This window comes from Suricata suricatta, chromosome 7 (assembly GCF_006229205.1).
Source record: "Suricata suricatta isolate VVHF042 chromosome 7, meerkat_22Aug2017_6uvM2_HiC, whole genome shotgun sequence".
NCBI classification, from domain to species: domain Eukaryota; kingdom Metazoa; phylum Chordata; class Mammalia; order Carnivora; family Herpestidae; genus Suricata; species Suricata suricatta.
The window spans coordinates 20,147,037-20,174,098 of record NC_043706.1 but is presented as its reverse complement, the minus strand read 5'-3'; the positions used below and the strand labels follow the sequence as shown (position 1 = coordinate 20,174,098).

General features: G+C 39.3%; 1 protein-coding gene and 1 long non-coding RNA gene across 3 annotated transcripts in view; one reads left to right on the top strand and one right to left on the bottom strand.

Annotated features, from left to right (window-relative positions):
- Window positions 1–836: 836 nt before the first annotated feature.
- EEF1E1 (eukaryotic translation elongation factor 1 epsilon 1) lies at window positions 837–20,472 on the bottom strand. Of its 2 annotated transcripts, XM_029943403.1 has the most exons (5): window positions 20,339–20,472; window positions 14,584–14,784; window positions 11,054–11,149; window positions 6,778–6,909; window positions 1,035–1,122 (listed from the first exon to the last, which is right to left on the bottom strand). In XM_029943403.1, exons 1-4 carry the CDS (start codon window positions 20,423–20,425, stop codon window positions 6,805–6,807), a joined length of 489 nt encoding a protein of 162 aa, XP_029799263.1. In that variant the 5' UTR covers window positions 20,426–20,472; the 3' UTR covers window positions 1,035–1,122; window positions 6,778–6,804. The 2 variants fall into 2 exon arrangements, with proteins under 2 accessions (XP_029799262.1, XP_029799263.1); XM_029943402.1 differs by lacking the exon at window positions 6,778–6,909 and having other exon boundaries at window positions 837–1,122; window positions 20,339–20,466.
- Window positions 18,083–27,062, top strand: part of LOC115295503 — a 39,547-nt gene continuing 30,567 nt past the window's right edge. Inside the window, exons 1-2 of the long non-coding RNA XR_003910431.1 lie at window positions 18,083–18,125; window positions 18,210–18,386. This is a non-coding gene — a long non-coding RNA (uncharacterized LOC115295503). The remainder of the gene's footprint in view (window positions 18,126–18,209; window positions 18,387–27,062) is intronic.

Here is a 27,062-nt window from a genome sequence, read left to right as displayed (position 1 = left end):
ATAAGTGATAAAAGTGATAAAAGAAAAACTCAACCACAGGGCTGCATATTTCCCCAATCTCTGCTTTTTTCCCTTAACCTTTGAACTGTATACTACCTAGATTCAGTATCACAACCAAAATATCTGCATTAAACAGTAAAGTGCTCCAAGGCTCTATATTTCTCATTATTTGGAAATGTAAGTTCTTTGGCTCTAAACTGTATAGATCTGTTAATAATGTGCCTCTTTGTTCTTTACGAGGCTTCAACAGCAGCCTGAGTTGGCTTCTAGTTTAGAAAAATCTAGTAGGTTGTCAAGTCTAAAATTGGCGGGAGAGCAAGAACTTCCTAGCGTGTCTTCAGCCACAGCCCCTTCCAATAAGCCTGACAACAGCAAAAGAACCATTAGCTCCACCGAATGTATCTTATTCCGGCTCCCTCCAGGGCATTTCAGTAGTTAGTTTCACCTCAACGAATTCTGACTATAGGAAAGAAAGAAACAAACAAAAAAGATTTTTTCAATCGCACTTACTGGCTCACATAAATATTTGAAAACAAATCCATCTGTCTTCCCTTTCTGTAGCCTTGGCACAATTTATTATAGTTTTTAGTAAACAAATTACTATAAATGTCCATAAGTGGAAAATGAATTTTAAAATATGAGGGAGAGGTCAGTAAATAAATAACCAAATCTGTCGGCCACGGAAAGGACTATTTTTTCCCCTTAAGATTAAGCCACTGACTTGCAAGTTTTACTAAAATAAGTTTCATCTATAAAAACAAGATAATTTATAAGTTGATCTCAACTCAACGTTTTGACAGTTGAATTTTTACATATAAAAGCTGCAAAATTTCAACTAAAGAAGACAGAAAACATTCAGATACATTTATTCTATCAACCTCAGCCAACAAAGAATGACTGCGTATCAATTTACGTTAGTCCTCTGGTCCAGAATATACGTTCCAGATTTGTGACCAGGCTTCTGTATGTCCTGGGTAGCTTCTAGTGGGAATTAGCATACAGTCTGTTCTTGATGAAGACAACGCTGGTCAGATGCTGCCTGATCCCGGGGTAATGCTGAATGTGACAAAACCAGCGGGACACATTAAGATATTTTTCCTTTTCTTGAACTGTCAGGTCAACCTAAGCAGAGATTAAAAACACACACAACACAGACATTACATAAGAACAATTATCAATACCATTTGAGTAAAAGATAAAAATGGGGGGGGGGGGAGGGGAACAAACCAGTTCTTAAAAGCCGACATATTTAGATAGGAGTAAATAATTTCAGCCACTTAGAAACACCATTTGTTTAATGCTTTTATGTTCAGTTCAACACCAGACATGCTTTCTAGGGAAGTCTCAAATTTTTAACAAATGCAAAATTTGTATTAATCCAGCATCTGGATGCCCAAAGAGATTGTTTCTTACTTTACTAGAATGATAGGAGAAAGTTAGAGAATAGCTCCCAAAAGGTAAGACACTGGTTCTTCCTACTATATATATATATATATATAGCAAATCTATAAGAAAGGTTTATTAGGATCTAACATGCTTAACAAGGGAATACTATGTAAATTCTAATATATGTGTACATACACATATACACACACATTAATAGATGGCTGGTGTGTGTGTTCGTGTGAGAGAGAGAGAAAGAGAGCACGCACACAAGACCATCACTTCCTTTCTATTAACTCTGGGGGATAACTGTACTTAGGAAGATAATAGCCCACTTAATTTCAAGTGATTATTGTTTATTACAAGAAGGAAGGGCTATTTCCAGTGGTATATGCCTCATATGAACAACAGACCTTCTCAATTGTGTTTGCCACAAAGCTGAACTCTATCTCCAGTGTTGTAGCAGGTCACACAATTTCCTGTCAGGCTACAAGAATGCCCAGAGACCTGCTTAGACAAAGACACAATAATGACAGTGGTGCCTATCATTTCACTGGGCTCAAATTCCAAGGTAGGTGATGCAATGGCTTTTCTCTAAGACAAATCGTGAACTAGAATCCGGGAGAGCTGTCAGGTAGAGAGCAAGCCAGGGGGGCAGTAACTAAGAGCCATGGCCCATGTTTACAAGTAGTAGAGCTCCTTTTGCTGCTATTGAATCAACATTAATTCACATGTTACAAATGTATTGGAGTATTTTACACAAGGACAAAAACCCTCCTGTGGTTCAAATCCACTGGCAGTCTGCTTACTGGACGGCACTTTCAGTGAGAGACTTCCTATGGCTGTTCAGAATTTAGCATATAGTTGGGTCTACAGACAAATATTCTGCCTGGGTCAACGAAACTGAAGGACAAATCACTCTAGCATGCAAAACTTATTGCAGAAAATAATGTTGGTAAAATTAAAAGGTAGACACACAGTATTCTCTCAGACGTTTAACTGAACTCATATTTCCATTTCATATTAAAAGGCAATTAAGAAAGCAAAATTGATACAAATCATCCTGCCTTCCTTTTTACCTCTGACATGAGGACACTGTTGTATCAATATCTGGTCTTTTAAGATTGTCTTTGGTAGTCTCAAAAGTCTATCTCTATTGGCTCAGTTTACTTAAATTATCAGCAGTGAGAATCTTCTGCTTCCGCTACATAAAAAATTCAAGTCCTTACAAGCTGCTACAAAATTATGAAAATTCCTCTGGTTTAAGGCAGTGTAAGGTTGCATCTAGTTATCAGAATGTTACTATAACTGTTTCACTTAACAGCATCATTAGTCTATGGCATAGATATAGAAAACTAACAGTCAAGGGGTGCCTGGGCAGCCGACTTCGGCTCAGGTCATGATCTCATGGTTCGTGGGTTTGAGCCCTGCATCAGGGTCTGTGCTGACAGCTCAGAGCCTTGAGCCTGCTTCAGATTCTATGTCTCCCTCTGTCTCTGCCCCTCTCCCACTCATGCTGTGTTTCTCTCTGTCTCAATAATAAACAAAAACATTAAAAAACATAAAAAAAAAAATTAACAGTCAAGAAAACTGGCCAAGAATGTGTGTGTGTGTGTGTGTGTGTATATATATATATATATATATATATATTTATTTATTTATTTATTAAGTACTTTTTATTACAAGAGAATTCATGGCTTCACATGTGAAAAATTATCTTAATCCTAACTATCTTGTCTATACACACAGGAGGCAAATAAACTACCACTGCTGAATAAACTGAATATTAGTTCATATTCTAAAGGTAAAAAACATTTGTAAAAGAGCTGTTTTGTTCTTTTCGTAAATGTTTTCCATATGTGTTTTCCATATGTGAACTTCACTGTCAAAAGAAAATATAAGATTTAAAAGAAAATTTTTTACATAGACTTTATTTTTATATTGTTTTTAAATGTTTACCTATTTATGTTGAGAAAGAGAATGTGAGAAAGCGAGGGGCAGAGAGAGAGGAAAAGAGAGACTCCAGAGCACTGATTGTGCAGAGCCTGATGCGGGACTCAATCACACGAATTGTAAAATCATGATGACCTGAGCCAAAATCAAGGTCCGATGCTCAACTGACTGAGCCACCCAGGTGTCCCCAAAATATAAAGTTTTTTTAAAAGCTCAACCCCTAGTAAACCTAACTGCAACTCTAACAGGAAATGGGGGATGAATTTTCTTCATTCATTCACACATAGATACATATATAAATTCAAAATCAACCTCATCAAACAGAACAAGTTTTACTTCAACTTGATTTTGTGTTAGCTGAAATATATGATTCAAATTTGATCACTTCTTTGCAATTTATTCTTTTCAAAACTTCCATATAAAAGCCTCCACTCAGCGACTGTGTGAGATGTTATTTTTCAGAATGGATTAAAATATGCTAAGAAAGCATTTCCAAACAATAAAGTGCTTGTTTGATCTATGTTCAAGTTATTCAATTAGATCCTGAAACACAGTGAAAAGGGTCATGTCTGTTTACTATTTACATTTTGGACCAGCATTTGCTATCACAGAGGACTGGTTAATGTTAATGTTAATGGTTAACATTTTAAATGTTATTTAAAATAACAACAAGGACGCCTGGGTGGCTCAGTTGGTTGAGCATTTGACTTAGGCTCAGGTCATGATCTCATGGTTCGTGGGTTCAAGCCCCACATCAGGCTCTGTGATGATAGCTCAGAACCTGGAGCCTGCTTTGGATTCTGTGTTTCCTTCTGTCTCTGCGCTCTCCTACTTGTGCTTTGTCTCTCTGTATCTCTTAAAAATGAATACATGCTAACAAATTTTTTAACAATAGTAACAAAATATAACACACAGCAAAACCAATATTCTCCAATTTAAAAATCTCACATTTAGAGTTTCTAGTATAAAGATTATGAGAAGATGGTGTGAAATAACTTCTATTCCAAGAACTTCTAAACCTTCTTCTAACATTTCCAATCTATTCCAACAATTTTTAACTAGATGATCTATTTCAAATATGAATCTGTTCGTTTTCCCCCAGAAAATTGTGCTCGTGGGGCATCTGGGTGACTTAGTCGGTTAAGCGTCTGACTCTTGATTTCAGCTCAGATCATGACCCCAGGGTTGTGGGATTGAGCCCTGCATCTTGCTCCATGCTGGGTGTGAAACTGGCTTAAGATTCTCTCTCCCTCTGCCCCTGCCTGCGAGAGCACACACTCTTTCTCTCAAAAAACAAACAAACAAGAAACCACAGGTGCCAGAAATACACAACAGCTTTTCCAAAAGGCTCAGGCTACCACTTCCCCTCCTTTTAGTTTTGGTTTAAACTGTAGAGTGTGTCCCTGGAATTGGAGAAAGTTATGACCTATCGATTTGTTAGCTCTTCTACATTGTTGGTGGACCTTCCACTTCTGAACTCACCGTAAAGAAACACAAAACAGACTCCTCCCCCACCCCCAAAACACATTACGGGTTTTTGGAACTTTTTGGACGGGGACCCCTGGGCCACTTCAGTTACAACATTGGTTTTCCAGCCTCCCTTTCCAGTCGGCTAGTTTCTTTTCCTTTCTTGCAACTTTCCAGTCACCATTTCCTGCTTCTCACTGGCCTCCATGCTGCTGTGCCTACAGCAACGACACTGGACTCCTACCTAATCATCCCCTTTTATTTACATTGGCTCTCTGTGCCTAGTCTGAACTTTAAAGCCAGACAGATAATATTCTCAGACACTAATTTCCCATGAAGGCACGTGAGAAACACTGTGACCCATTCCAGATCAGGGTGAAAGGCTGGTATGCTCCCTTTCCAACTGGCACCGCGAAACTTCTGGGACGTTCTCTATGGCTAGTGTTCCTGCATAGCACCAGAGACTTCTTTTCCTCTTCCTTTCCTTCCTAAAAGAACGACATCCCTTCACTGGTGTTCCAAATGTCAAAACAAAAGTCCTTTAGTTGATAACAATCTGATCGGCAGCACAAATCGCTACAAAGGATTTTAATAATCTTGAGCAACAGTCTGCTCGCAGGGACTGCTATGTACTGGTGTGATCACTTTAGGGAAGCAATGAGTCACTGGTACGATGATAAACAGCCACCGAACTGGCAGTTTAACAAAGGGAGAACAGCGGTACTATTCCTCAAAGGGAATTAAGATAGACCAGATCTTATAATTAAGTAACTTAGCCACAACTAAAGTTGGGCTTACAGGGCAATGAAATCCTATGGGATTATCTGAGGACTCGGAAGGTGTCCTGACTGCTGACTTGTGCACTGTGCTGATTACTTACCAAGTATTTAATAACATGAACAAATAAATAATGGAATGTGTTGGAAGCCATTTTCTGAACTAAGTTGAAAAAAAAACTTGCAAGGCCTCCCGCTGTTAGATGGCAACCGATGTCTAACCCTCACTCAATTATTTTTGCTTAAACACCAATTCCCAAGGTGCCTAGTTGACTGTATCAGGAGTGACTTGCCCCCTTAACCTAAAAATATGCTAACTGTACCTTGTGAAGGAACTTATTATAGGAGTTTCTTCTTTTGTGTTTATGGGAGCAAATATTACACTTCCTGAAAAACCTGCTTTACTTCCCCTCAAGAAAACAGGCTATTGACCCCTGCTCACAAAGAACTTTTGCCTTTGCTATGCTAAAAACATTGCCTTGTATTTGAATGCTAAAGATATGTTCCTTCCCCACATGATAAGCATCTAGTCACCTACACCAATCCCTATTGATAAAGAATGTTATTTAAAAAAAATTTTTTAATGTTTTTAATTTTTGAGAGACAGACAGCATGAGCAGGGAGAGTCAGAGCCAGAGGGAAATACAGAATCCAAAGCAGGCTCCAGGCTCTGAGCTAGCTGTCAGCACAGAGCCTGACGCAGGGCTTGAACCCATGAACCCTGAGATCATGACCTGAGCCGAAGCGAGACACTTAACCAACTGAGCCACCCAGGCGCCCTGATAAAGATTATGCATGAGTCTTCTACCAATCAGTGTTCTGGGAAATTTTTACATATCAAAGAATTTGTCATCAGAAATCACTGTCTAAGGCAATTGCTGCTTCTCTTTTGTACCCATATATTTTTTCAATAAATAAAGCTGACTCTTAGGTCAGTGCAGAGATGTCTGCCTGGTGAGCAGGAAGAAACTCCTGGGTCTCTCATTCCCTCCCCTTTTCGCCAACTCTCATCTCTCGACTCTCATCTCTCTCGTGCCGAAACCGTCCATCCTTCACGGAACCGTGGACCTGCTGAAGCTGGACTCCGGCAGGAATGCCGCCAAAGCAATCAAAACACAAGAACCTGTCCGATGAATAGGAGCAGGCAGCCAATCTGAACTGCACGTTGATTCTGCCTGAATTAATGTCCAGTAATCACCTTTTTCTCATCTGGATAGATTTACACCTAACTCAGCAGGGATGTCATCCCATGGTGTGATTCCATCACAGTAGAGGGTTTGGTCTGCGAGGGGCTCACTGGGAGGGTGTTTACTCCTCTGACGTCCTCTGCCTGCACTTGGACCGGGTGGGAGACATGCTGTGGTTAGGCACTCAATTCATGAAGCCACCGGCGGGCTTGCTAGAAGACACACACGTTATTCTACTCACTTTTGTTTGGAAAAGAGAAGTATACTAGCCTTCATCATAATATCCTAGGTCACTACATGTAAAGAGGATAGAAGTTCCGAAATAGGAAATACAAATAGGCATGGATCACCAGATACTGTTAACGTAATCCGACTTCTAACATGCTGCCTTGAACGAAACACTTCCAAACTGCTGGAAAACCAAACGCCCTTGGGAGCACCGAAATGACCCTGCAGCTCACGCCACGAATATTCTGCATTATAGGATTGTGACCTTGTTCACTCTGCTGGCAAAGCAATTCCATACCAGCTCCCTCCTTCTCAGAGTGTTTCCTTTACCTACCACAAGACCTACATAATCCAGAAGAGAGAAAAATGTAATACACACTCAGTTTGCAAGGGTTACACTTTATTACTGTCTTTTTTTTTTTTTTTTTTATTAGATGGGAGAAATGGCTCTCCTCAGTGAGAGCTCGTGCACCAAGAAGGCAGACCTAGTGATGGCCCGACGGGCCCGCACCAGCTTGTGGCTAGCACCACACGTAGGATTAGATGACATTTCTCCTAATATTAAGCTTTAAAATGAAATACTGTCACACTTAAATGTTTTAAAGATGTCAACAAGGGTGTGTGGTTGTTAGACAGATGTTGTTCTTGTGGCCCTGTGGACAGCGGCCATGCTCTTAGCAGTGAACTCTCCCTCAGGTCCGGCCACAGACGCCTCCTAGCTGAAAGACTGAGGTTTCCCACCAGGATAAAGACACATAGATACCATAATAGCAAATTCTCTTTAGCTTGGAGGCTTCTGCATTTTGAAATGAGTTAATCCGGGCCATGTCACCATTCTACATTCAAAAAGCTACTAGAATATTCTGAGTCTAGAATGGAGTAAAAGGACTCTGGGTGATCAAAGAATTTCAGCTCTACTTAAACTGTTCACATTCATGTAAGATAATTTAGATTTAATCGTACTGTAGCATAAAACTAAAGATCATACTATAAAGATTTACAACCTAAAACAGGAAATACAAAGAGGAGAAAGCTAAGTATTCTGACCTCAATAAGCATCCAGCTGTACGGTGCACTTGCTAAGAGCTGGGGGGTGGATGTGACCTGACATGACCTCCCCAGACCCCTCATTTTGCTTGAAGTAGAGTCTTATCTCTTCTAAGGAAAAGGAAACATTAGTCCCACTTTATTCTTGTTGTATCAATAATGATTAATAATTACTGACCCTTCTTTCACTGTCAAAAGTGTTGTTTTGGATGAGAAATCAAATGATCATCCTACTTAAATGCAGTATTTATATTCAAACTTATCATAAGCTTTCTGAGACAATGAAAATTTCCTTAGAGAGCTGAAGCCACCCAAATCCTGCAGATATTTTCCTGACAGTGTCATGATCCTACATTTTACTTTATTCCATCTGCCTCTTTAATTGTTCACCTAATATTCTGACCAGAAAGTAGCCCTTTGCTTTATTCAAATTATTCTCTTCCTGTAAAATGGTCTTATTTCTTTGAAGAGATCGAACTTGTTTGAAAATAGTTTTATATTTCTTTTAGGTCTCTCAAGGATAGTAAAATGGGCAGCATACAAGAAACTCAGTGTAAGCATCACTGTAATAGCAGAGACTGCTGGGCTGAGTGAAAGACCGTACTGGGTGGCTACTGTGACAACGTTACAGAACTGAGCCCAGTCCCGCAGCGATCTTAGAGCAACGATGCTTAGTGAGCCAAGTAAATGCAACCGAGGAGTTCGAGCTTGAGAAGGGGTGAAGAAAAACTATCATCTGAAACTACGTATCGTATTGGACTGTGGTACTCGAGGCATATGAAGGGCTCCCTACGCACTGTGATGCTTGGGCAGAAGACGGGCTTGGTTTTGCCCTTCCAAAACCCAGGCAGTGTCTACACAAGCACTCGAGGTTCCTACGCACTGGTTTCCTTCTCTGTGATACAAGGGTAGTATCATTAGTTCTGTCTCCTTTATATGGGGTACAAGGAGAAAATATACGTAAAACTGAAAAATGGAGCGAAATGTTAATTATGTTGATGTTTATGGAGGGGAGTGTGGATGGTACGCATGTGTGAGGTGACGTCCGACAGGAGTGTCACAATCACAAACTGCCACAGTCTCTGACTCAAGCAGTTTACAACCTGAAAGAAGAGAATTTTCCAGAAAGAATTACAGTAAGAAGTGAAACAAGCTAGAGCCGAGGGAGGCTGGGAGGCACAAGGAGAAACCGAGGACAGAGCACTTGGGCAGGCTTCAGGAGCCGGCGGGGAGCCACCAGGAAATCAGCGCTGTAGCTGAGGGATACCGGGTGAAGAGTGAAGGACTTCGGGAGGAGCAGAAGGGTGGGGCAAACGAGAAAAGCCCAGAAGAGCCGCGGGAGGGCCCTGAGCACAGGGAGCACAGGGTGAGAGACCAGGGAGTGTGTTCCAGCCGAGAGAGAGGCATGTGGGGAGAATAACGAGAGGAGGCTGGCAGGGTCGAGGTGAAGAAGGGGCTCCTGTCCAAGTGGTGAGAAGCTACTTCATTATTTTGAGAGAGAAAGACACATTCATGAGAAAAATCCCTCAGGTGGCCATGAAGACAGACTGTAGGAGAGGAGACGGGTGGCAGGAGGCCACTTCGACGACCCTGACAGAAGACAACGAATTCTGGAACCAGGGCAATGTCACCCGGGATCGCAGGAAGACGTATGTGAGAGGCATCCAGGAGGTGGAAACAAAGAACCTGGTTAATTGGATGCACGAGGCACAGAGTACAGAAAATAGGTTATTTTTTTCCACAGGGGAGGAGAGGGGTGTTGGGAGGAAGTTTCAGGTGGAGATAGACATAAGGAAGCCAAATTCTGGAGCCAAACTGCCTGGTTTCCAGACTTGGTTTTGCCACTAACTGTGTGATCTCAAAGAAGACATCTGACCTCTCTATGCCTCTCTTACTTCTTCCGTGAAATGGGGATGACAATAACAATACCTACCTGTTCGGGCTGTTGTAAGGATTGAGTGAGTTAACATTTATGAAGTATACAGAACACAGCATGTGTTATAAATATATTTAGGATGGGAAACAATTTAAAGAAACTGACCAGATAAAGAGGAAAATTGCAGATGTGAGGAAGAAGGGATATTACATTTGACAAGATCCTGAAATGGGACAGGAGGGGGAGTTCAAGTAAGAGAGCAGAAAACGGAGACAGAGGAAGTTCAAGCGAGAGGGGACAAAGGGGAGACAAGAGGGATGTGTGCACGGGGGCTGGAGGATGAGGGCATCCAAATGAACAGTCCCCACCTTATAGCTGAAAGAGGGAGGAAGGCTCCGAGAGAGTGTGAAGATAAAGCGGGAGGGAAAAGGGGATGTTAAGGAAAGTGCTGAGGGTCTGGACGTATGCCTGGGAAGAATAAAAGAGCTGAGCAGGATGAGAGCCCAGCTGAAATTGAACAGAATAAATTTACAGTGACACCGATCTGTAACTTTCTTTGTGATTCCTCCAACAGCCCTCAGCCTGGACACAGGATGGAAGCATTTATTAGAACTGCCCAAGAGGTAGGGATTTACAGGGAAAGGGCGGTGAGTGTACCGCAGAGCACAGAAGCTATAGGTAGTAGTTAGAGTATTTGAAGTTACACAAAAGGGGGTCCAGGAGGGATGGAGAAAAAGTACACAGGTTTGGGAAAAGGGAAGGGACCTAGATGCTTTGGGTAATGGTGGGATGAGTAAGAGATCAAGACTAAGGAGTAGAGTGGTTCAGAAGACAGGGTACTGGGATTATGAATTAGAAGGGGAGTGGGAGGGTGACGATGGGGGGCCAGTCCAGGCCATGACGACGATCAAGTCCAGAGGAGCCAGAGAAGTAGCTGTGAAGAGGCAGAGACAAAACAGGAAGCTACTGCACTTGATAGATTACGTGGAAGGAATATGTACATAAGGTACTTTGTACACAAATAATTCATTTTTATCAAAAAGATGAAAATGCAAATTTGATTTAAATTCAAGACAAATAAAAAAATCATTGTGAACATTACAGAGAAAAAAGCTAACAACTCTTCAAATACTCACGACAAAGCGATGGAGTCCATAGTATAGCAGGATGTCTGCTAAGGTGAAGTTATATCCTGTGAGGTAGACCTTGTCTTCAAGATATGAATTAAGGTCCTAAAAAAAAATAATAATAAGATATTAAAGTTAACTAATCTATCATTGGATTTAGAACATTTAGAAGACTATTAGAAAACAAAATATGGACTTTTAATTTAATAAACTTCATTTCTGACATTAATAGATTCGGATTCATTCAAAACAATAGACTGTATACCAATCGCCTCATTTTGAAAAATAGGGTAAATATTATTAGTCTTATTTTAAAGAAATAGGAAAATATTTTAAAATGTTATTCAAAATACCATCTATGACCATTTCACCTGTTTTTCCCCCCAGGGTTAGGGAGATCATTTTGTAAATTATGCTCATGCTAGATTTACTTTTTTTGTCAAAATATTAAAAAACTCAACAATTTATGTTAAGAGTACTATATAATTTACTGGTCTGCTGTATTGTTTATACATGTATACTTGAAAAGTTCTAATTGCAGTAGAAACACGTTACCATCTTAACCACTTTCAAGTGTATTAGTAAATATCGGGGGAACTCACACTGTTGTATAACCAATCTTCAGAATTTTTTCATCTTGAAAACTAAACTATCCTATTAAACAATCCCCAGCTCCCCCCACCCCAGAACCTGGCAACCACCATTCTCTGTTCCTATGAACGAACTACTTTTGATATGGCATAGAGCTGGAAACAGGGAGTTTGTTGCTATGGGCATGAGTGTACAAATATTTAAGACCCACTCTGAATTATTTAATTATTTTGGGTGTGCGTGTATATATATATATATACATATATATATATATATTCTTAAAATAGAATCCATACGGATGTTTAAGCTATACTCTCAAGGTTGTCATCTTTAAAGACTAAAAAACTATACTTAAATAATATTTTTGATTATTGATATAAATCAAATGGTCCCTACCATATTACAGAATTTCACATTGAGAATATTCACACAACTAATGTATGATGTTCATTTCCTTTGTTTTATTTTTTAAATTTTTAAAAATTTATTTTATTCATTTTTTTAATGGTTTTTATTTATTTTTGAGAGAGAGAGAGAGAGAGAGAGAGAGAGAGAGAGAAAGAGAGAGAGAGAGCGCGCGCATGCGCGCGTGCATGTGCAGGGGAGGGTCAGAGAGAGAGGGAGACACAGAATCTGCAGACTCCAGGCTCTCCCGACTGAGCTACCCACGTGCCCCCACTTACTTTGTTTTAAAGAAGTATTTTCCACGCCATTGCCAAACTTTATCAGATATTCCCCCTCCAGAGTTGAGTTTTCTTTCTTCCTAAGTAGTTTTAAACTTCCTAATAGTATTAAGAAAGTGGTATAATAAACAGCTGTATATCCTCTTTCTAGATTCAACAAATGTTCGTGTTCTACAATGCCTGCCATTTTAAAATTCTGTATTCCTTTAACTGTGAGCCATTTAAACTTAGAATCATGGTTTTATCCTGAAATGGAACTTTACAGAGAGTAAGAAGTAAACCCTTTCATAATATCCTATTAGCGAAAGTTTTAAAAATATGCTGTACAAAGATAAACAGCCCAGTAGAAGACTGGGCAAACATATACAAGCAAATTTTTATAAATCATTTAAATTCTGATACAACTATATGATGCAACACTAACAGGTTATCAAAGAGGTAGTATAAATGAATATGTAGAGACATGAAAGATATTCACAACTCACGGTCAGTGAACAAAAAAGTAAGTTACAGTGTCCAATAGCGACCCACTTTTAAAATAAAACATACACATGTATATACAGAAAGGAAAAGCATGGAAAGAACACAAAAGGAGTGTAGTAAATGTCTGATGAGTAAACAGAAGTGTTAGTAGCAGTCCTCTCTTGGTGGGACTATAAATGCTTGAGATTTTCCCCCTTATTTATATTTCCTAAGTTTCTTTAATATTTACTGCCTTTAAGATAAAAATACTATCGTGAAATAGCAAAAAGCAAAGCAAAACAGAAGACAACCCTTCTCTTCTATGCTCATATGGCAAAAAAAAAAGATCACACTGTAGTCCCTTATACGTACATCTGTCTCTCCCACTGGTCCGAGTTCTGTAAAAACAGGGGCCATGTCTAATGGGTCGCCGGATCACTAGCCCTTAGAGCTACATGTGGCATGTCACTGCAGGTAGATTAGGAACTGTGGCAGGGCAAGGACCCTTGTACATTTCAAAAAAAAAAATGGTAATATCTTGTCAGATTCTCTTGGTTGGAATTTCAAATCTCAGATACAACATTTTGGTGGAATTACTTCCATGTTCCTAATGCCAAAACTCTGAATACAACTTTGGATTTATAAACCCAATTTAGTGAAATCCTGTTCGTACTTTCAGAATTAAGTACCATTACTGTCCTTTCTTCCAGAAAATTACAAGAGATAGTAACATTTGCCTGAACTCTCATTCACTGAGAGGACAGACATGCTGAGCACCGCAGAGGCCAGCAGGAAGCTTTGGTGTGGGTATTAAGCATGAATAGTTGATAACACCTATAATGAAACAAGGCCTGAAATCTACCAGTTCTCTTGATGATATCTTTCGAGAATATAGTTTAAACCATATCCCCCAGAATGATAAATGAAAAGCTTTTAGTACAATGAGACCTTCTTACACAACTTACGTGACCAATTTATATGATAATGGGAATAAAACTAGAAAACAGAAGGGATTCCTGCACTGGTAATGTGGTTATCTGGATGATTTCTAAGATTCCTTCAAGTTCTAAGCTTCTATAAAAATTTTTTAAATCTGCTTTATTTTTATGTAATAATAAGATACATAGTTTGGATTTCTAAAAATTTTTTAATGTTTATTTATTTTTGAGAGGAGAGGAGACACAGAGAGAGAGGGAGACACAGAATCTGAAGCAGGCTCCTGAGCCAATGACCTGAGCCAAAGTCAGACATTTAACCGACTGAGCCACCCGCGTGTCCCAGAATGTCAATTATCGTTGGTCACTCTGGAGCCTTCTTTAGGAAGAAAACACAAATCTTAAAGCAGTAAGTCTCAAGAGGAAAAAATGTGGGCTTTCTTTGACCAATCTAACAGTGTTTTTCAGTAACTCCCAAAGATTCTGATTGCCTTCTTGCCCTTGAGAAAGTACTTTACTGCTGAGTGAAAAAAATAAGTATTAAGACATTACATGAAATAAAAATCATACAAATAACTGTTGACTCTGATGAGAAAAGGCACACAGGACAAGGACCTGTGTCCTGTCCATCTGCTGGAGAGAGAAGCGGTTGAGAACATTTCTGAGGAAGGGGTATCTGAGCTGAGATCTGAAGGGGGAGGGGTGGCGGACTGTCTCCAGCACAGGTAGTAACAGGTACAAACGACCTTGAGGCACAAGGAAACAAGAAGGCCCTAACTTCAGTTATTGAATCTCAGTGGGGAGAGAGAGCTTCCTGCCACTAACAGTTCATGCATTGACTGTAGCTTTTACAGCGAAGTCACAGTACCTTCAACAGAGTGTGGACATCGTCTTTACTGGAGTGTCCATCCACTCGAGTTACCCTGTACTCCAGCCACTGCTGAACTACTGCTTTTTCTTCTGCGGTGCTCCCAAGCAAATATCCTTTGTTGGCCTGCTTGACTAGATGGGCTGCGATAGTAGTCAGTCCTGTTAGACTTGGACCATTGTTTGTTTGAAGAACTGGAATCTTAAAAAGAAAAAAGTCTTCAGATAAAATAAAAACAAGTACCATCATGATTTTAAGTTCTACGTAATCAAATCCCTCACTGTTTTTTCAAGACACTCTAGGATTCTACTCTAAGGTACTAAATTATATACAAATGAAAATCACCAAAATGTAGTTGTATTATTTACAATTTGATAACAGATGCTTGAAGTGAAACTGGTTGTAACATTGCAAAAATCAGTATGTCTCTACATAAATTGTAACTGTGCCTATACCAGAGGAAAAAACGGAAATCTAATACTACTGCATTAATTTCAATCAAGTTTACCAATACTCTGTTTGAGCAAAATGAACATATTTAAATAAACCGGACTTCGGTAATAACAAAAAAGATACAATTATAGTAACACTGACTTAACGCTGATGTAGTTAGAACCACCAAATGAGATCTCGCCTGCTTTTATGTGATCTAATAGAATTAGCTATCTCATTAAGTATGGACTATGATAGTGACTTGGTTGCCATGAACTGCATATCCATCAATTCTGGAATTATGTAGAGTAAGCTCAGTATTGGCCAAGATTTTATATTTTTAAAAATGTTCCAAAATATAATTAGGGCCAATGATAACAGTCTGGGCCTCAGGTAAAACTGAAAAACAATCCTGTTTTTGTTTCTTATTAGAACAAGTAATACAAAAGGTCAGCTTATAAGAAATTGCTAATTTATTTAAATGTTGTTGATGTACAACCAAGCAAAGACCTATGAGAAATTTAAAAGAAAATGGGGGGTGTGTGCCTGGGTGGCCCAGTCAGTAGAGCATCCAACTCTTGAGCCTGTTTGAGATTCTCTCTCCCTGTTTCTCTGCTTCTCTCTCAAAAATAAATAAACTTAAAAGAAAAGAAAAGAAAGTGGAAAGTACCACCTGATAGGGAGACTGACCAATTACAAAAAACAAGCTACGGGGGCACCTGGGTGCCTTAGTCAGTTATGCGACCAACCCTTGACTTTGGGTTAGGTCATCTCAGGATTCCTGGGACCCAGCACCGTTTTGGGCTCCTTGCTGACAGCACAGAGCCTGCCTGGGATTCTCTCTTTGCTCCTCTCCAGCTCACATATGCACATGCTCTCCCTCTCTCTCTCCAAATACATAAACATTCAAAAAAAGTATACAATCTAAATGACCCAAACAAACCAAAAAAGAATATTTTCTTGGGAAGATGGCTGCTTTTTGCTGTCACTAAAAAGCATCTGGACTTGTAAAGTGATTTACTTTGCAGGGCCCTTCAATGCTCACATTTAGGTCAACAGGACCTTGTGACGCATACAGAGAGATTAACATTTTCAGATACAAATTAAAAGGTTACTTCCTAAAAATTAAAATAACAAAAGGTACTTTCTGGTTTTCCACTTCCTTACCTACTTCCCATTCACCACTAGCTCCTTAAAATTCCACTTTTTCCTTTATACTCAAATGAAGTCTCTACCTAAGATCACTGATAATAACCTTTAAAAAATGCATGGAGGGGTGCTGAGTGGCTCAGTTAAGTGTCTCTGGCTCGGGTCATGATCTCACAGTTTGTGAGCTCGAGTCTGGCACTGAGCTTTTTGCTGTCAGCACTTCTAAGTGCTGGTCATGTTCTATTCCTTGACTGTGTTGTTACCTACCTGTGTTCACTTTGTGGTAACTTTATCAAGATTTATTCACTTTTCTGAATGTAGGTTATACTTAAAAAACAAAACACTAAAAGAACTTGCAAACAATGACTGTGGGGGGTGACATTTAATTTTAAAGAGGATTATTTGTAAAAAAATATTTTATCCACAACTCTACCATCCACAACTCAAAAAATTTCCAGTTCATTTAATCACCACAGCTTCTAAGTTGGTAAGTAATTTCATCATTATCTTACAAAGAACCAGGGTCACCTGCTTTGTAATGGCACAATCAGGGTTTGGATAAAGGAAGACTGACTCATATGTTGTCATATGAGCGCGAGCAGGGGAGGGTCAGAGAGAGAGGGAGATACAGAATCTGAAACAGGCTCTAGGCTCTGAGCTAGCTGTCAGCATAGAGCCTGACGTGGGGCTCAAATCCACGAACTGTGAGATCATGACCTGAGCTGAAGCTGGACGCTTAACCAACTGAGCCACCCAGGTGCCCCAAGACTGAATGATAAAGTCCATTCTCTTTCCTTTCTACAGCCTAACGTACACAAGTCTTGTGTAGGTGCAATCATGGGGCACATGCTATTTTCATATTATTTTTAGAATGCCATGATTTTCTAAGTAATCACCATCAGTGGCTATATTAAGTAATATTCCAATGTGCTGATGCACCATAATTTAATGAACCATTCTCCTACAGCTGGATCTTTGGATTTTCAATTAAAAAAAATTTTTTTTGTTAAACAATTTGTACACCCAATGTGGGGCTTGAACTCATAACCCTAATAGATCAAGAATCGTATCCTCTACTGACTGAGCCAGCTGGGTGTCCCTGAATTGTTGTCAATTAAAAAAAAATTTTTTTTTAATGTATGTTTATTTTTGAGAGAGAGCAAGCGTGCGAGCAAGTGGGGGAGGAGCAGAGAGAGGAGATACAGAATCCGAAACAGGCTCCAGGCTCTAAGCTGTCAGCACAGAGCCCAATGCAGGGCTTGAACCCATGAAACATGAGATCATAACTTGAGCCCAAGTCAGACACTTAACCAACTGAGTCACCCAGGTGACCCCAAATTGTTGCCAATTAAAAAACATTTTTTAATGTTTATTTTTGAGAGAGTGAGCAATGGGAGAGGGGTAAAAAAAGAGGGAGACACAGAATCTGAAGCAGGCTCCAGGCTCCGAGCCATCAGCACTGAGCCTGATGTGGGGCTCAAACCCACAGACCACAAGATCATGACCTGAGTTAAAGTTGGAAGCTTAATCGACTGAGCTACCAAGGCGCCCCATCAATTTTTAATTACAGTAGTCCCCTCTGATCTGTGGGGAATAAGTTCTGAGACCCCCAGTGGATTCCTGAAACCACAGACAGATAGTACCAAACCTATAAATGCTTTGTCTTTTCCTATACATAAATACCGATGATAGAGCTTAAGTTATAAATTAGGCCCAGGAAGAAATTAACAGCAATAGCTAATATTAAAGTAGAACTATTATAACAATATAATGTAATAAAAGTTACATCAGTGTGGTTTCTCTCTCAAAATATCCTACTATACTCACCCTTTTTGCAATGATGTGAGATGACCAAATGCCTACATAATCAGATGAAGTGAGGTGGACAGCATCAGCATTGTGACATAGTGCTAGGCTACTCCTGATCTTCTGACACTATTTCTGGACATGACTAACCATAGGTAACTGAAACCGCAGACATTGAAACTATGGACGGGGAGGAGGTACACAGACAGCTGACTAATGTGTAATTGGTAATGTTGCAGAGAATGCCTTACTGCTTGATGTGGAGAATGAAGGCAAAGGAAGAAAATGAAACTTTCTTACAACTTACAACCCACTGATAAGTCCTTGAGAAAGGCAGTGACCTTCCTCTAGAAACTCAACTGCTTCGAGGGTAATACTTTGCTAGGAGGAAAAGCAAGCCCAATCTCCAGGAACTTGTAAGTTGCGTATAAAAATTCCTTTGGAAACTTCCTTTACCTCTACCCTCCGCAGAGATATATGTTAGCAATCATCTTCCAAGCGTATGGCTCATTGATACACATCTGAAGGGTCTCAGAAGGTTTTATTAGACAGTAGTAAATGACCTTTTCCTAACAATGGTTAGCCTCTCAACGTCCTGGAAACCATGATTCTAAACCCCTTAGACACTCACTCTGTCCTTAACCCCCTCCCAGCTTGGAAGTATATAATTAGCCACTCACAATGCAAGTGCAGCTCTCTGCCCAAGGGTCCTGTCCCCATGCTTTAATAAAACCACCCTTTTCGTACCAAAGACATGTCAAGAATTCTTTCCTGACTGTTCACCCCAAACTCCAACTTTACACATCATTGCTGGCTTACTGCTGTCAGCTGTCTTCCTCCCAAAATGACCGAATCTTTTCATATAATCCCATCCCTTTCCCCAAATATATAAATAGAAACTTTTTTTTTGATAAATAGAAACTTTCAATAGCTACCCTCTAAGACAAAAAAAAAAAAAAGTTGTAATTAAAATAAGAAACCACACGCTGAACTCCAAAGCCCTCACAACTACCCTCAAACTATAATTTTGGGCTTACTCTGCATTGCAGCACTTTTCATATTAGCCTGCTTCTTGCCCCAAACTTCCCAGTCTTTGATAATTTTGGTCTTATGTATACACTTTAAATAGCAGCTTTTCTGTGAAGTTTACAAGTCCAATCTCACAGTTAAAATTAACTTTCTTCTTCACATTCCTCAACAATGTTTTCCCCCATTTAGTATATATTCTGCCCTGCCCTAAAATGCCAAAGACTGTTTATCATACTAGATAAGCCTCCAAGACTCATGTCTTGGCAGTGTTCTCTAAAAAAAAAAAAAAAGAGAGAAACCAAACGAAGGAATAGTGGGCGAAGGGTCAGCAAGAGGCCACAGGAAAAAGCAAAAGCAGGGCTTTTGTCTCCAATGTCTACTATACTCTGCCACCAATCAATGGGCTGATCTTATGCCAAGTCCCATGACTTTTCTAGGCTTCAGGTTAACTTATGTATAAAAACTACACTCGGACTGCTTTTTACCATGGAAAAAACTGAAGAAAAGAAAAAAAAAGCCACATGGAAAAAACCTCAAAGGGACGAAAAATGTATCTATCCATAGTTGTCTGCCTACAATCATTCTCTTTTTCTAATACATTCCATCCACGTCACATAACGATGTTTATGAAACACAAAAGTTCTTCAACGCCCTGAGAAATCGGAGTCCTTACACCTTCCCAGTCAGTTTCCCCACCGTGTACATTTCCCCTTCATTCTCTGCACGTTGAATACTGAACTTGAAAAACTCAGAAAAACCTTCCTTGAATCTCCCCGATTGGACTAAGGCCAATGATGTGTTCTCTTAGACATCTATGCTTCAATGTAGCATTTTTCACTTATTGTAGTTTAAATAGCAGCAAAGTTTGCCCACCTAGGTAAAAAAACAAGCTTCCGTCGGAGGAAGGATTGTGTCCGTCTCAACCACTGCTGCCTTCCCCAGCTCCAGCACAGCGCTGCTTGGCATCCTGTTAGTTCTCTGGCGTGGATGAATGACATTGAATGAAAGGTAGTGTTCTAGTAAATGCTGTCACTGAATGCAAACGCGGACCCTTCAGACTGGTTTATCTAAGGACTCTCTGATGGCCCTCCTCGCTTTCCCAGAACAGGATGACGACAATTTCCTAGGAGAAAACGTGCAGGCCGAACCCGAACCGGGTAAGAGCCAGGGCCGCAGGGGGAGACGGAGGGATGCCAGCCCTTCTGGCGACGCAGACACGTGGGGAGAAGGAAAGCCGCATCCTCATTCTGTCCGCCACTGCCGGCCAGCCCTCCTACCTGGGCTCAGCAGGCCCCGCTTCTGTCCACCTCTTCCCCTCCGCGCCACCCCCGCTTCTCACCTGGCGCTCGCCCTGAGCGCTGTATTTGTTCCCTTTACTCAGTCCAAGGGACTTCTCCAGCAGCCTCAACTCCGCGGCTGCCGCCATCTTCCGGCAAGAGCTCCTGGCAGGGGCGGGAGCAGGACAGCAAGGATCTCCTGCATTGGCTGGGAGGGAAGGCTCACTCCCACCAATGTCACCAGCCATTGGCTGAACGCAAGGAGGGGCGTGGAAGGCTCGCTGAGCGCAGAGGCGGGGCCAAGGTAAGGGGCGGGGCAGAAGGATGGGTGTGAGACAGGTGGAGGGGTGAAGGCAAACAGCTGTGTGAGTTCTTGGAGTTCCTGAGCTTCCTGGCAGAGCGTGGCCTTGGTGTTGGAGTAGACGAGTCTGCCAACTCCTAGACAGCAGGCTGTTGTCCTGGCTGCCAGAGTTAACTGGTTAGCTGATTTGGCATGCTGGCTTTTTATGCATAATTGGAATCGAGATTTATCTTAGTTTGGCTCTGGAATTTGTGAATATGAACAAATTGAATAGCAAAGAGTTCACTGTCTATGAGGAGTTTCTAACATGGTGTTATTCGCAGGAATTTTAATTGCGTTGTAATGTATTGGAAAAATTAATTTTCCTTCTGCCAATCTACAGCTTGATAGTAACAGCAGAAAGATAAATTTAAAGATTATTTATAGAGCACTGGTATGTTAGATAGAATCAAGCCATTCCTATGGCCCAAGAAAATCAGGCAGGGAATAAATAAAGGGATTTTAGGAAGTTCACAACAATGTTAGGCTGGAGACTGGAGAAACAATCTCAAATCTAGGATACTAAAACCAAAGTGGAAGATTGGCCTGTCAGGAAACTTCTATCACTTACAACATGGCCACAAACTACAAACACCAGAAATTAAATCTTACTGCAGCTACTACTGCTACCAGCACAAATGCCACTTCTGCATGAGGAGCATGATCTTAAAATCATTGGGCAACTTCCCTTTCATCGGTGCCTGTGGAAGCTGGCCGCCTCAGCTACTAACTACTCCAGGCTGCTGCGTGCGTGGTGCCCTTCCTTGCTTCTGGATCAAAGTTCCGATCTGCAGAACTTAGCCACCTTACTTGTGTCCAGGCTGTAAGCTAATCTGAGAAATTGAGTTTTGACTTCAGTATTCCGGGGAATTGATTTTACACTTATCTCAAAAAGCGTATCTAAATGATAGAAATAATGGAGGTGGTCATTATACAATGCTTATCTGCTCTGCAATGTAGGAACAATATAACTATAAAAAATGCAAGGGTGCCTGGGTGACTCAGCTGGTTGAGTGTCCGACTTTTGATTTTGGTTCATGACTTCATGGTTTGTGAGATCAAGCCCTGCATGGAGCTCTGTGCTTGACAGTGTGGAGGCTGTTTGGGATCTTTCTCTCTCTCTCTCTCCCTCTACTTGTCTCCCCAACTTGTACATGCTCACTCTTTCTCTCTCAGATAAAAAAATGTAACTATAAAAAACTATATTTGTAAGACTATAAAAAATGGGAAGATAAGATGAAGAACATACAGAAATGAGATCAGCTTGCTGATTGCTCTGTTGGTGTGAATGAGAGGAAAAAAGCTATTACTTTACATTAGGTGCTGAAGGAACAGGAGGGAAGGAGAAAGAAAAGATTTCCAGCTAATTCCAATATTGTTCATGATAGGTAACCAATAAGCAGTATCCCAAAGAAGAGAGGATTTGGTGAATACATAAAGGTGTTATTCTAAAGGTAACCTTAGAACAAAAATATAAACTTGCCCTAAACACCAAAAGAAAGAGACAATGCAAGTAAATGAAGCAGACCATGTCAGTGGATGACTGTGTGTCTGTCTCGACCAATATGACAGAAATGAGGCCAACTATACAGATATTAATAAATATGTAGGGTTAAATTCACCTATAAAAAGATTTTAGAATTGGCTGACAAACAAAATTCACATTATGTTGTTTATAAGAGCACATCCAAAAAACCACAAAGGGCACTTTATAATGCCAAAGGCTGAAGATGTATACCCCGTAGTATATACCCCAAAATGTGACAAAATTTCCACCAGAGCAGATACAACAGGAGATGATAGGAGAAATAGAAACTCAGTAATAATGGGAGCCGTTAGTGTGAGTATATTTCTCTCAATCTGAGACAGAGCAAGTGGAAAAAAAGTCAGGAAGAATATGAAAAATCCAGACAAGATAATCAGTAATGTAGATCACATGCCTATGTACAAATCTCTGAAACCTGACATATAGAGAAAACACCTTATGTATCAGTTTTCATATGACTGCCATGCCAAATCCCTATCATCCTGCTGGATTAAAAAAACAGAAATTTGTTTTGTCACATTCTGGAGGTTAGAAGTCCAAAATCAGTTTCTTTGTGCCCAAATCAAGGTGTCAGGCACCTGCCTCGTTCCAATATTCAAGGCCAGCACACTCAGATTTCTTTCTGTTCCATCTGCACACAGCCCTTCTCTTTCGTATGTCGAATCTCCCTCCGCCCCCTTCTTTAAAAGACACCTGTATTTGCGTAGAGGGCTCAGTTGGATAATCAGGATAATTTCCCCATCTACAAATTCTTACCTTAATCATATCTGCAAAGACCTTTTTAATATTGCCTTAGAAAATAATATATTTTCATGTTATAGAAAAAAGAGCTGATATTCTTGGCGGCAGTTGTCAGCCTATCATACCTTCATTTCGAGCGTACATGAACATTCATGAAAATACATTGCATCTTAGGACACAAAGAAAAGAAAGATATTTGAAAAGTAGTAAATTCTAAAGAATAAAAATTACAAAAATATGATTTTTTAACCAAATGCAGTAGAATCAGAAACTAAGAATAAAACTAAAATTTTAAAAACTCCTTTTAGAAATATAAAAACGGGGCTCAGTTGGTTAAGCATCCGACCTCAGCTCAGGTCATGATCTTGTGGTCTGGTCTATGAGTTTGAGCCCGGCGTTGGGCTCTGTGCTGACAGGTCAGAGTCTGGAGCCTTGTTGGGATTCTGTCTCTCTCCCTCTCTCCCTGCCCCTCCCCCACTCACATTCCGTCTCTCAAAAATGAATAAGTATTTAAAAACAGAAATGTAAAAACATTTTAATAAGCGACTTTTGGGTCAAAGAGGAAATATAGGATGAAATAGCAAAATATTGTGGATCTATGAATACAGTATGGAAGGAAAATTTATACTATGAAATATTTATATTAATAAAAATAAAAAATAAAGTTGAAATGTAGAGAGGGAATTTAAAAACTAGTCAAAAGAAAGCACAAGGAAAGAAGTGATAACTATTAAAAATGTGTAAGAAAACAACAAAAACAACAAAAGAGTAGAATTTATGAATAAAATCAAATTGCAAAAGTTGAAAACTTCACAAAATTAACAAACCACCAGCAACTGTATGTAGTGAAAGATATAAAAGGGAGAAAGCATAAATACACGAAATTAGAAGTGACAGGCAATAACCATCATAACAGAAAATTCTTAAATCGTAAGAGATTTATTTTGTGTAAGTCTCTAAATGAATGTATACTTAGATGAAGCTTCCTAGAAAAACTTTTTGAATTCTTTTCTGGAAAAATGTGACTTCAGACTGACACCAGTGAGAACAAAATCCTAAAGAGACTAATAGTTACTATGAAAGAAGTAGAAGGCATAGTGAAAAAGCTGCCCCACGAAAAAGTACCAATTCCAGATGTGTTCACAGTGAGAGTCTACCCAATTAAAGATCAAATCATCTCAATGCTGGCAAAATTATTCCAGAGCATAGGAGAAAAACTTGGAAATTTGTTTTACAAGGAGACAAATGCATTGATCCCTAAACCTGAAGGGATCAGGTTTCTTTCCTAACAAGAAAACTATGGAACAATCTGGTATACATATATATGTAAAAATCATAAATAAAATAATAGCAAATAGAATCCAATTGCATATTAAGAAAGTACATCATGAAAAAGTGGATTTTATTCCAAGAATCTTAGGGTGGGTCGACATTAGGAAATCTTAATATAATCCATCATATTAATATGGCTAAGGAGAAAAATCATATAATCATTTTGTAGGCCCAGAAAAGTCATTTGACATTATTTCATACATGCTCAATAAAATAGCAATTAATATATACATGTATGTGTATATTTGTGTGCGTGTGCCAAAATCCCAAATGTAGGAGTTTATTTTTTATTTAATAGGAAAACATTAGGAGCTTTCTTGTTAAAATCAGGAACAAGGCAAGAGTGCTCACCATCTCCACTATTTCATAACATTGTGTGAGAGAGTTTTAGCCAATGCATTTAGGTAAGAAAAAGTAATTAGAGGCATACAAATGGAAATTAGAGGTCAAATCTGTTTGTAGAGAATTTGATTTTATATCTCAAGGACTCAAGATAATCAGTGGAAAAACTACAAATAGTAAAAGAATTTACCAAAGCCGCAGATTATAATAGCATCATTAAAAAATCAATAGTTAGAAGTTAAATTAGAGAAGATTCCCATTTGTATTAAATATTAAAAAACAGAGTGTAAAAACATAAGCATTACCATATGTAAAACAATATAAAAACTCAAAGCTGCAAAAGTACACTTGAACAAATGGGCACACATTCCATATGGATGTTGAGCCTCTGTAAATTAATTTATAAATTACTAAATTACAATTACAAAACAGGTAGTTTTTATAATTATTATTCTGGAATAATAATAAGAAGCCATAAAAATTCTGTGGGTGAAAAAGCAATGTAGGGTGGGGGCTGGGAGAGCCCCTTAACATATTAAAACTTTATCATAAATCCTCTATAATCAAAACAGGGTGGTATTGATATATGAAGATATAGAACAGTGAGACAGAATAGGAAATCCAGATATAGACCCAGTTGTATTTGTTAATATGCAATAAAATCAAATCAGTGAAGGAAAGATGGACATTTAATTTTATTAGTTTTTAAAATGTTTATTTATTCTTGAGAGAGAGACAGAGAGACAGAGCATGAGCAGGAGGGGCAGACCAAGAGAGGGAGACCCAGAATCTGAAGCAGGCTCCAGGTTCTGAGTTGTCAGCTCAGAGCCCAGTGCAGGGCTTGAACTCACAGGCCATGAGATCATGAACTGAGCCAAAGCTGGACGCTCAACCAACTGAGCCACCCAGGGGCCCCTGGACTTTTTAATAAATAGTATTCAGTAGCCTCTACTGCACACAGAGAGATAAGTTCCAAATATATTAGAGACTTAAATGTATCAAATAGAAGCATACAAGTACCAAAAGAAAACATGGGTAATTTGTACTTATACTACGTACTCCTAGTAATATAAAATGTACTCACAATAAGGGGAATGAAAATTATAAGCCACATTGATACCATTTCTTATATATCATATTGGCAACCATAGAAAGGGGTGGCAACACAATCTGTGGTAGGGTTGCGAAGAAATATGTGCTCTCATACATTTTGGATGACAGCAAAATGATATAATCCCCACAGGGGAACTGAGTGATGTCTAGCAAAATTACAAACATCTACTTTTGGGCCCAGATATTCCATCCCCAGGATTGATTCCATAGAATACTGGTAAAAATATAGCAACAAAAAGATATGTTTGTTTAAGGCTATTAAATGCCATCCTGCTTATTATAGCAAAAATTATAAACACCCATATGTCCCTAAAGAGGGGACAGGTTGAAGAAATAGAGGATGGGTTGAAGAAATAGGGGACACAGTACTAGGTAGTTCTAAAAAGGAACGAAGAACATCTCTATGCGGTGGTAGAAACTGATCAGAATACATTGTTAAGTGAAAAAAGCAAGGTAGAGAAGGAGTTTATGACATGCTACCGTTCATCTAATGAAGCAAGGGATAGTAGAAATGTATGTACATTTTTGCTTCCATTTAAGAAGTGGTATAATAAACCCAAAACTCAAAAAAACTGGACAGGAAACAGGAATAGAAACTAGACTTTTGTGATTATACTTTTTCTTAGAGGTTTGAGTTTGGAACCAGATATATATTTTTACATGATTATAAACGTATTACATTTAAGAATTTGTCCCTAAAATACTGAAAGCAAAATAAGGCAAAATCGTACATCAGGTTGGTGGCACAATCACATAGTGTGGAACTCTTAAATGACTCTATAACACAGTACATTTAGTTGTACATTCTTAGTGAGATATACTCTGAAGACAAAAATTCATGAAGAAATGCAGGGTTTTTTTGTTTGATTAGCATATTGGCAGCGTTGGTATTTTAAGGCATGTGCACTATGTTCTGCGTACTAAGGCATGGGTGCTGTGGCACAGAGCAAAGAAGTAATTACGGTATGGCAGAAAAGAGAAGCAGATGTAGGATAGAAGAGTTGAATCAAAACTCCTCTGAACTTGAATCAAGTTGAATCAAAAGAGTCAAATCAAAACTCAAGTTCTGAACTTGAATTGAAATCTCAGTATGAGCTCATAATGATTTTATCTTAAAGAAAATGAGAAGAATTTCCTATCTAGCTCTGTGCACTTAGAAGTCTTAGAAACAGGAACAACGCCTTAGCACTGAGAGACCATCATACCCAGATTTTAGTTTCAAATACTATTTCCACTGAGAGGAATAATGATTCTTTGCAGAATTGACTGATTCCAGATCTGGGACAAGACATGCATAAGATAAGATTGGATCATCTTTTCAGAGCAGAAAGCAAAAAAGTTATCAAAGAGTAACAAGGAAGTGTGAAAAACC